Genomic DNA, 12,330 nt, shown 5'->3' with positions numbered 1-12,330 from the left:
CAATACGATATGCAGTTGTTATTATAAATGTTTCCAACTTCAACTTGTAGATCCTGAATATATTATGATTACTTCTGTTAAACAATGTACTTCTTACTATATTATGTTTCGGTCTATGAAATGTATTTTAATCACATTAAGTCTGTTGCCAAGCCTGGCATGGTCTAGTGGTTAGAGCGTTCGTGTCGCAATCTTAATGTCGATAGTTCGAAGTTAAATCGTCGAACATGTTCTTTCTATATGGTTCTTGACTAGAACAACCACTGGGAACTAAAAAATAGTTCTCTTACGAAGATACTGACTGAACACGAACTAAGTTGGGATTAATATCGTAATGGTAAAAAAATATTTGTTTCGTCTACAAAAGGTAGTTTTAAATATAATGTGGTTCATTCTGTTTAAACAATATGTAGTTCTTCTAAATAATAGCAGTTTCCATGTAGTCGCTCAGTGGTTAGGATGTTTCTTATTTGGTATACAAGCTCTACGATTCTTGTTGACGACCAGATGTTTTTATCCCTTTAATACCGTACATGTGTATCCTTTTCACAAAATAAACAGATGGTGTATATTCTTGTAACCCCAGCAAGCAGTATAATGTGATTACATGATAGCCAGGCTTATTTCTAAATATTATGATTTCGAAGGAGCTATGAAAGATGTAAGTCTCTATAAAACCAACGGACTTTAACTCTGCGTATTGTGCTTCTGATCAAACAAGTGTTATGTTTCAAAGGCAAACCTAACTGACCTCTAACGTTTAGAATAATAAATAACCTGAAGCCTACACAAAGACACACAATACGGAACGTTCCAGCTACAATCAATAACAATAGTAATATTGTATTTTTGGACATACCTTGCAGATTGTGATATATTTTATACTTGGTACTGCAGTATTATATAATACATCATATCAGTACTACAGGCCTTTTCTTTATATCAGCTCGTATTTATGTGAACTAGAACCACTGTACACAACGGTATTTTAGGTAACTTGAATAACCGTAACGAATTCAACCTTTGTAGAACATGCATATTTTCTATGTAGCATGTTTATGAGCTTAGTTTCATTCTTAAATCAGGCAAACCAAGCTACAAACACCAATATAAAGCTTCAAGGAGAATCAGTTAATTCCTGTTAAGATTGTTGCCGTTTCTTGTTAGTTTAATCTGCCTGTCATAAACAAAACACCCTGAGGGTTAATGTATGACTACTCTATACATACATTTTCTGATGATTTGAGCTAAATTAATTACTAAAGGAGCTTGCAATAAATCATATTTAATTACTTGAAGGTAGCGGTAAATCCGTCGAAATGAACTGTCTGATGAGTTAGATGAACAATATTATATATTAAGAGTTACAAAATATTATTTAACTGAACTACATGTTATCAATATGATGAATTACTTTTCGAATTTGACTCACAGTAATAACTTTAGAATTGTAAAATACACTCCGGAGGGAGCAGAATAAATAACAGACAAGAAAAAGAAATGCTCATTAAATAAGGTGGACAATATAACTTGAATTGTAAAGCAGTATCGAGAAAAACAGTTGCAATCAGGGTAACCTAAATGTTTATTGTAATGTTGTAATGTAAACCGGATGGATTTAGACATTTTCTCAATCAAGTCAGAAACAACAAGAACAACAGAAATAGACTTTTAGTCTCGAGGTAATTATAAGCAACTTTTTTTTCATCCACCATTTCACCATTGCGGCTTCATGAGGGCTAGTAGTCTGTTTGTTTTGAATTTCGCGCAAAGCTACTCGAGGCCTATCTGCGATAGCCGTTCCTAATTTAGCAGTGTAAGACTAGAGGGAAGACAGCTAGTCATCACCACCAACCGCAAACTCTTGGGCTACTCTTTTACCAATGAAAAGTGGGATTGACCGTCACATTATAATGCCACCACAGCTAAAAGGGCGAGCATGTTTGGTGTGACGGGGATTCGAACTAGCAACCATCAGGTTACGCGTCGAGCGCCATAAACACTAACCATGCCGAGCCCGGGCTAGTAAGTAATACAAGAAACGTGTGATCAAACAATTAAAGTCAATAGGTTAGATTGTTTGTTTATTTTCTGTTTAATTCACTAAGCAGGCTGGACTAATGAATTATGAAATATTATTGAGTTAAAAATCTACACTACAGATAACTCAAATGTTTGTTGAATTATATAAATGATATAATCCATTGTTACAACAAACAAATAATATAAACCGTTGACATTCTTGAAAAAAAATCATAGTTTGGTAAGGACAAATAAACTGCTGAAATTATATTGTCATTACCTATTGATATGTAAAATATTACTATAGAAATCAATTATATAAAAGATAAGTAAGCAGCTTGTTGAATTTAATGAACATTATTGACTTCTGAGTTACAGTTGTAAAAATCAGCATATAGAAAGGATGATCAAATTGGTTACTAAACTTAGACGCATCAACTGTTCAGTTATAAAATTAAAATACCATTAAATGAAATTTGATATAAACAGAACAGTTCTCTAACTCTCCGTGAAATGCTGATTAAAAACTGATTATTTCTTTTCTTTTAATAATATCCAACTTCAGATTTATCTAACACTAATCCAACGGACTGAATTCATAACTTTCAAGCAGATCTCATTATTATTGTATATGAGTAAGTATAAAAATAGTATATGTTAGTTTTTCCAGATAATGTAAGTTTAATTACAGAAATGTTCTAAGACTTCACAACGCAAAATATAGTTTCATAAATGGTACCATTTTGAGAAACCAACTATATGTGCTGGTAGACAATTTAAAATAGTATGAAAATATTCCTCATTCTTTATTAAATGTAACAGTTCCAGCGCGAGCACAAAAGTTGGAATAAAGATAGAATATTAAAGTATGTTTAACTGAATAAACAATAATTAAGGATCCAATTATAAAATCAATATACTAAAAGATTGAGTGTAACTTTAGAAGAATAATACGGTATAAATTCAATAAGTAGGAGTTAAAATTTTAAGTTCTGCTTGCATTAAGGAAAAAATATTTAATTACGTTTCATGAATGCGTATTCAAAAACAAATGTAAAAATAATAGAAAATACTTTAAAAATAAATGTATAGATAGGTATACATTAAAAAAAAAGATTGAAGTATGCAAGATTGGATATATATTAAAGAAAGGGACACAAACTGATAGAATGTTAAAAGAATGAGATACGACTGGATAATATTAAAAGGATAGTATAACACGGAAAATAAAATAAGGTGAAGTACAGAATATAAATTATTTGAAAATGTACGAAGCTAAGTTGCATTAACATAAACATCTTTAAAACTAGATGCAAATTTAAGAATGGTATTAAAAAACAGGAACATATTGCGTTAAGGAAGAAAAGCCTGAATACATGTTAAGTATATTACTATCTGATATTACATTATAAGCGTAATAAAGGACTTAGTTCAAGATTCCATATTTTCAAGAAGGTTGTGAAAGACTGGGTATACATTAAAAAATGAAAAAATACTCGGTGTTAAGGAAAGAATCTTGAGACTATATGTATATTAAGATGTATATGAAGGGGCATAGAGCAAGATTTTATGAAACAAAAGTTGTGCTTTTAAATAAACATTAAAATCTATGAAAATCAGACGAAAAGCTGTGTGAACATAAGACAGTAAGTACATCGATACGAAGAATGAACGACTGAACGTGCATTAAAGACATGGCTGCGAAGTTGCTTGTAACTGTAGATCAATATCAAAGATACAAATATTAAATGTATATTAAAGGGAAAATACGAGACGGGGTGCTCTACAACCTTATAAAACTGGATGAGTGAATATTAAAGAAAGGTTACAGAACTGTATGTAAATTAAATGGCTAAGATACGCTACCATTAAAGAAAAGTACATCCATAGATGGATATTTAAAAACAAGCTTAAAAGTTTCACTAAACTACAATGGTTAAAGAGACCTTACGTTCGGTTAACATATTTTAGCACTGCGCATATTCTATACACCCTCTAAGAAGACCAATCAACTGTGACTTTAAAACATTGAAATACGTTTTACCTAGCACTGACCCACTGGATAGTTGCAACAGTACTTCGTTAAATACAGGAATTTTATAATTATACAAAATAATTCTAATAGCAGACATTGAAATCTATAAGTCCACTTGTTTTAGGCCTAAGATTAGTTAACTATTATGAAGTTTATTACTAAGATTAGTTAAGCATTATTAAGTATTACCGTCTATATTCGATAGAAAAATAAATTAACAGTGTAATTTGTGTACATTTTTTGCTAAACTTACCGTACTTAATACTTACTATCAATAAGCTTAAAATGTTATCTTACGACCTATCATCAGGCCTTTTTTAAAAAAAAAATAATTTGAAAACAGCTGAATTATCACATCTGAATGTATTAGTACTGATGAATACTAGCACTTTTATAAAGTGTTATAGATCTGGTGTTGGAATAGAAAATAAGTTCTGTTCTGAGAGCACTTATTTAAATTATGTTTAACTTATAATTTACTTTATAAAATCAAAATAATTCAAACTTAAAACTCGTTGTTTACTGAATTAATAAAAATCATTCTAAATTAATGATTTCTATGCATTGAATGAAACATAGCTAAATATAGCGTGGCAGACAGACAGATTTTAATAAAAGGTATGGATAAGCGTTGTACAGCATATGCGTCACTGAATACAGAAAAAAAAACAAAAAACGACATATTTCGTTCGATATAAAACTCTAAAATTATTCAGAATACCTTAATAAGTATACCATCAGTTTTGAAAAGTAATGGTTAAATCTAATATTATAATGAAAACAGATAAATGAGAGAAGAGGCCTTCCTAACTTCGATACATTTCTATTTTATTGACAGGTTTGACGATTTAGGATTTATTCTTTATGCCTTATACCACTCAATGACGCTCTATTTCTTCTAAACAAGTAAGCAGGAAATAGCGAAACTGCAAGAAAGTCATGATACCGTATATGGAAGAGGAAGACGTTACTTCCGATTAGTAATAACGTTACTGATGCCGCTAGATCTATTTCAGCGTAATAAACCTCAGTATATGTCACAAGAGTCTTCTGTAGAACAGGTGAATATACTGAGTTATATGTCATAGAGCGTCCTTTTAAGCATTTCACTTTCTCTCAACATTTTTAAACAACAGTGAATGGTAGATCATGGTGTTCACCTATTTCAAGCCCAAAGCAAATGAAAAGTGTTTTAAAATGGAATATTTAAGTACACTCTACATTCTTATGATGTGTTTATCGAAGCGGTTCTGAATCGACCTATTTAAGGTTTTTCATAAAAAGTTATAAATACATTAAAGTACATACATTTATATGGAGTTGGTTATAAAATTAACAAACCCATTGAATTAGCTCGTAAGATTGATAAAAAAAAAGCACAGTATTGTGGTTGTGAACAGAAGGTTCACAATTTCGACTTCTTTGTTTTAGAAATGTCCTCAGTCATAAACGTTGTGACCACTGTTTGGGTTATTAGATCATTTACTTTTATCTTAACAACGTTTATGTTCACTCTATAATCTTACACATAAAAGCTTGTTAAATCAATTAGAGTTACACTTCTTTATAAATAAATAAAAAACATGGTATCATTGTATCACGTTGTGTTATTTTACCGCAGGTGAGATATAGAAAACTTGTACATCCTCTTTGCAATAATTTTGTTCGCTGTTATGGACAAAGCTATCTACACAAGGGACTATCTACGGCATACCCAATACGTGTATCCAAACCTTACTTTAAGCATTAATAGTCCACAGACTTACTGCTAAGCCACTGCAAAGTATTTCGAAATTGTTAAACGAAATACATTGACGACGTAATTCTTGCTTACTCTTCAGCTTCTGATATGTTTAAGGTATCAGCTGTTAAGATATATTCATTGTTTTGCTGTCCCGAAGCTTTCAGAAGCTATAGAAATATGATATTCAAAACACATCATCATGGAAAAACTAGCATTAACAAAAAAAACCTACGACAGAGAAGAGCGCTAGAAGAAGTGAATTCATTCACTTTATTTGCGTGCCCGAGTTAGTCGTGTCTAATGCAGAAATGAAATTATGCAACATTTTGTTTTTATGCCATAAAATATTATGATACCAAAGACACTACTCAATAAAAATATACTCTTGACGTGTAAGTAAAACTAATGTAATTTTTTTCTACCCACACTTCACCAGGGTATTCTAAAGGTTATAACATATTCAGAAGATACAACACTTTAAACCTACTTGGTGATTACTTAGTGAAATTTCCTACTTTTATCGTTCTATATTAAATCACTTATGTACATATAACTTCACTGAAACAAATAACAAAGGATACTTAATTCAACATTTTCTTACTGCAATAGCCAGTATAAATTAAATCAGCTATTAATCTAATTTCACGTTTTGTTTTTCATCCGACCAAACATTATTCGCTTTTGGTAATCTACTCGTTGTTTTAGGACTGCTGCTGCCGTCTGTCATCTACAGTGCCATTTATTGATAATCGGATGTTCAAACAGTGATTTGATTATTAGAAGTATAGTCAATATAATCAGTTTTGATTGACGATGTAGCATGTTGTTTTAGCAGTTGTTTAAAATATTCAAACAAAGTGCTGTTTTTCCTTTGTCTGGTGAAAGTCACACTAGTTTGTCATTAAACGTAATTAACATATTATTAACTATCGATAAGTAATTAACTCTTAATTAATGAATACATTATCACTGTTCTACTGCTCTTAAGAAGGGAATTAGTCTTCCCAAGTGTCTACATTTGTAAACAAACATTCTTTTTCTCAGAACCATTTGCTGGAATGAACCAAAGTCACAGAAGTTGGGTGTTGACAAGGGATTAAACATATTGATTTTGGCGGGAAAAAAAGAGTAAACTTTACTACGATGATATAGGGCCAGATAGCTAAGGCACTCGACTCGTAATTCGAGGATCGCGAGTTCGAATCCCCATCGCACAAAACTTGCTTGCCCTTTTAGCCGTGGAGTCGTTCTAATATTACAGTCAATCCCACTATTGGTAAAAGAGTAGTCCAAGAGTTTGCGGTGAGTAGTGATGACTAGCTGCCTTCTCTCTGGTCTTACACTGCAAAATTAGGGACGGTTAGCGCAGATAGCTCTCGTGTATCTTTGCACGAAATTCAAAACAAACCAATATTAGTTTATAGAGTGGTGAAGATAAAGTTACAGTCAAAAACCTTTTATAATGGTAGTTTATATAGTGGTGAAGATAATGCTATATGTCAAAGATATTTTATCATAATGGTAGTTTAAAGGGTAATAAAGGTAATGGTATACGTCAAAGATATTTTTAATGGTAGTTTATATGGTTGTGAAGATACTGGTATACCTCAAGGATACTTTATATGGTGATAAATATAGTGATGTACGTCTAGAATAATTGTAATGGTAGTTTATAAGGTGGTAAAGATACTGGCATACGTCAAGGACGTTTACTTGTAGTAGTTTATAAAAAAATCTCGTTATGATTCATAAAAATATCTTAACATCTTGCAACAAATCCTCCATGAACGTATAATCATCACTAGAGGGTGTTCAAGTCATCTTATTGGTTTTGTGACGGAGAGATAGTAATTGTAAAAAAATAAATTTATGGCAGAAAATGCATCTGTCTTTGAGATTTAATATGTACAGAATAAAGATAACCGTAGAAACTTATTAAACAATAACGTAAAATACAATCTATCTTGTTAAACAGAACCTATAGTTATAAACGTTTTCAATAGATAAGAATTACTCTGCTGATAATATTCTATGAGTGCAGAGTAAGAAAGTGAAGGACGAGAAAACTAGTAATAAAATACCGGCTATAGATTATCATAATAGAATATTAACGCTGCACAGTAAACAGTGTATAACGTACATAGCATCACGGCGGTTAGTTACCAAGGGAAATCGTTGTATGCCATTAGTAACTGGCTCATAATCGCGCTTAGGTACATAAAATCAAATAGTTTTTTTATGTTTAGTTCCTGGGGGCTACCAATATTTACAAGCCTAATTCATAGCGTTAACACTACTTTCATGAGAAAATATATCAGGAAGCGAGCACGTGAAGACAGAGAGAGTTCAATTTCTGGAGTAGCGGTGTTAATTTCGCTTGTAAAAGGAGATTGAACAATTTCGTATAGTATATGAGTATTTTCTTGAAGTATACATATATTATTAATAAAATAATACTTATGAAATATCCATTACACTTGGATAAAAAGTACGGGAAATTAATTGAAAACATTAAATGAGCTACAGCTTTTGATGTATATGTCTTACCCATGTCAGTAGTGTCACAAGGTACATCTGAGATTTTTGTAGTTTTACAGCTTTCTCTTTGGCGGTATGAGTAAGTGTAGTTTAACTTTATTTTCCAATAAATATATAACTGAACTGATAATTTATTAAAATTGTCAGAAATGAGAGTAGAAACGAGTCCTAAGAAAGTAAGGGTGGGCAGATGTGTCTCACATAAATATTAGTCTTGTCACAATACTAAGTAAATGGTTGGATATGCTGAAGATAATGATAAAATGCATTGTAAGTGAAGCTGAATGAGCGAACTTGTTACTAGCAGATATAGAACGGGGAAATGTCTCAATCTGAGAAATAAATGAATAGATATGTCATGATAGAGATGGAAGGGTGAATGGGTGACAGATAAAGATGGATGATGAACGTGTTGTATTAGGTTGTCCATAAATAAATGTCGTTTTTGAACTGCAAAGTTTGGAAAAGTATAAACCAGTGCTGTGAAATATGCTTTAATCAAAGGTAAGCACCATTTGCTTCAACATACTTTTTTCAGTGTGTAACGATGCTGTTTATGCCCTTGCTGTAGAAATCAGAGCTTCTATGATCAATGAACTCCCTGAAAGCTTCTTCCACAGCTGCCTGGTTTTGAAAGCATTTATTGTCGAAGAAGTTGTCAAAATGCTTGAAAAAATGAAAATCTGTAGAGGAAAGGTCTAAGAAATAAGGTGGATGAGGGAAAACCTCGATTTCCAATTTGTTCAATTTTTGGAGCGTCATCCTTGACAGGTTTCATAACGCCGATTTTTTTTTTTCAGTCAGTTCATGCGGAATCCACTTATCCAACTTTTCGTCTTTCCAATCGCACTCAGGTGGTTGGCAATGTTTGATTTGCTTGTGCCTAGTTTTTCTACAAGCTCATGTATTGTTGTGCGAGGGTTTGTCTCAACTGCTTCCCTTAATGTGTTTTCATGTAAGGATGGCTTCCTTCCACAACGTTCGTGGTCTTCAAGACTTTCATTTTAACGTCGAAACCTTTGGAACCAACGCTAAACTGTACGTTCAGTAACAGATCCATGGACGAATGCCTGATTGATGTTCCATGTAGTTTCGTCCACGTTTGAATTCGTATAGGAAAATCAGACAAAAGTCCTTCTTGTCTATGCTGCCTTGGGGGTTGCGAAACTTACTCTGAGTAGAGTTGAAACAGCAAACAATTAAGACACCTCATAAGCGACAAATGTTGTATTAAACCAACCATAAATGACTCAATATTTAGCTTCTAAATGTCATCGTGAAAATTCCGACATTTATTTCTGGACAACCTTATAAATAGAATTGAATAAGTAACATAGGGATGGATATGTCACACGTAGATTTTAAAGGTGCAATGCGTAACAGATCGAGACGTGTTACAAGAAAAAAATAAACGAATGTGTGTGTCACAGGTAGAGATTGAGAGGTGAATACATCACAGATAAAGGTGGATGGTTAAATATATCGTAAATGTTTAGTTTGTTTTGGAATTTCGGACAAAGTTGAACGAGGGCTATCTAATCTTTCTTTCCTAATTCTGAGGTTAGAGTAAACAGAGCTAGCGAACACCACTCATCGCTAACTCTTTTACTACTCTTATTAGACCAAATATTGGAATTTACCAGTCGCTAATACAGTGAACACAACACCAAAGCGCCTTTTATTTATTTATTTGGCGATAATGGGTCGCGAACTGTAGAATAACATCCGTTCAACTATCAAGATGACTACTAGATCGTGCTCAGCCAATGTCATACGTAAGGATGTATATGTTCAAAGTATAGATGGATAAATTAATGTAGCACAGGTAGCGATAAACGATTTAAAATATTTCGACTGGTGGTTAAAATGATCAAACCAAACTCTGTGTACCCCAGGATTGAAAATTAATGCCGATTATTCTTACCCTTTCAACTGTTGGATGTTATTATGTTTCAGTAATTTCCACTCTTTGTTGGTAAAGAGTAGCCAAAGAATTTGAAGTTGGTGATATTGACTATAGAAACCTTTCTTCCCTCTAACCTATCACTTCAAAATCAGGATGGTTAGCGCAAACAGCCCTAGAATACTTTTACGTAAATATTAAAACTAAACAGCCAGAATGTTCCAAGTAAAAATGGACAGTATACACGTAACAGATGGAAGAGGATGGATGTATTTGTTACAACCACAACGACCTACTATACAACACATTAAATAAGAGTTTACTTACCTCTGACTTGGGGTGCAGTGTTGGCGAGTACCTACTACCCTTTTATGTAATGTAATAGCATTGTTCAGAACGTTTAGTAAGAGATCAACGCCTTCTTCAGATAAAACATCAAGAACGCCTTGTGTTCTGGAAAAAAACTCATTATCAGGATCTGCATGAAGCATCAGTGGGGTGATTTTTGAAGTTGATTTTCTGGTGTAAGGCCACCAACGTGCTGAACTTGATACGTCTTTCTGACCATATGTTTCCTTGTCCAAGTTAGACAACTTACAGAATAAACAACTGTTGGCATTAATAACATTGTTCACGGGGACACTCGACCTATTCCCTGCAGAAAATTGGCACTGGTTTTTGTTAATGTCTAGCGAATGACAATCTAATGTATGTTTATTAACATCTTCAATGTCCACCCGACGTAAGGCCACACTTTGAACGATGCAAACATCGACTACTTTATTCATTGTCAGGAGACCAGTATATTGTAAGGACTGACCCCCATGCAGACAGCCTACTGTCATTTTCATTAGCAGACATAGGCGTTTTTTGACATCCTCTCGTATTCTTGATTTACATATTTCTTTTCTTTGCAGGCCTTCTTCGTATTCGCACAAAGATGTCTACAAATAGAACAGGTAAAATATTTATAACTCTTTTAATAATCTATCTTCACTGGATTATTGTTATCTTAACCAGATTATTAGCATCTTAACAAGATCTATTATTATCTTAACAATATTATTATTATATTAATGAGATCATTATTATCTGAACAATATTATTATTACATTAGTAAGATTATTGTTATATGAACAATATTATTATTATATTAATAAGATTATTGTTCTTTTCAAAAGATTATTATTATTATGTATCAAGACGTAATTTTTCGATCTTTTCTGGCTCCCAATGATTTAATGACATAGTTAGGATTTCTTTTAAATGCTATAATATTATTTATTTTATTTTAGATCACATGTTTTTACTAAAAGCATTTAATGACTACAAACACAGTTTCGTTAAAATCATTTCACATGACAACGAAATTGTATTGTAGAGCAATGGGATAGTAAATAAAACATGCTCAACTGCTTAATTCACCTAGAGTAAAATTTAAATTAAACAACTTACCAAAAGCACTTGTGTAAGTAGTTCTGCCAAAGGTTTATGCAGTCGTGCTCCATCTACTCTTTCGGACATTTCAATAAACCCCGCTAGGTGACTTTGTAAGCCACTCAGCATAGTTTCCAAGCATTCAACATTAATAGCCATCCTTGTGAGAATTTGGAGACTCGCTTCTGCTCTTGCGATTATAAACTCATAAGGTTCTCCTGGAAGTGTATGAAAACGTTTTAAAAACTGAGTACCCAATTGTGTGCAAAAATATTTAATGGAATATAGAGCATGACAATCGTATTTTTCATGTTGAACAACTTGACAGCATAAATTTATATCCATGTGAAAGCTTTTGAGAAAATCAAATCAAAACAGAAAACATGGAAAATGTAGGATGTCCCCTTGTTAAAAGAAGCATTGCTAGAAATAAGACCAACATAGCAGTGTAGGAATACGTTCTGTTCTCAAGTTCAATATCTATAAAAACAATAACCATAAAGAGATCTGAGAGCTCAAGTTGTGGGAAGATAACTGCTCTAAACAGAATTACAAAAACAGAAAATCTAATGGGAAGCTTGATATGGTTCGTTTACTGCAGGGGTTTTGGTTTGTTATTTAATTTGAATGTAAATTAAACTTTCATCATCA

General features: G+C 32.5%; 1 protein-coding gene across 1 annotated transcript in view; it reads right to left on the bottom strand.

Moving 5' to 3' along the window:
- Positions 1-12,330, bottom strand: part of LOC143232641 (uncharacterized) — a 160,390-nt gene that overhangs the window by 106,597 nt on the left and 41,463 nt on the right. Inside the window, 2 exon segments of the mRNA XM_076468298.1 lie at positions 10,570-11,186; positions 11,698-11,897. Coding sequence (XP_076324413.1) covers positions 10,570-11,186; positions 11,698-11,897 — 817 coding nt within the window.

The sequence above is a fragment of the Tachypleus tridentatus genome, chromosome 1, assembly GCF_004210375.1.
Source record: "Tachypleus tridentatus isolate NWPU-2018 chromosome 1, ASM421037v1, whole genome shotgun sequence".
Taxonomy (NCBI): Eukaryota; Metazoa; Arthropoda; class Merostomata; order Xiphosura; family Limulidae; genus Tachypleus; species Tachypleus tridentatus.
The sequence above is the reverse complement of the archived record's forward strand: the minus strand, read 5'-3'. Positions and strand labels throughout refer to the sequence as shown.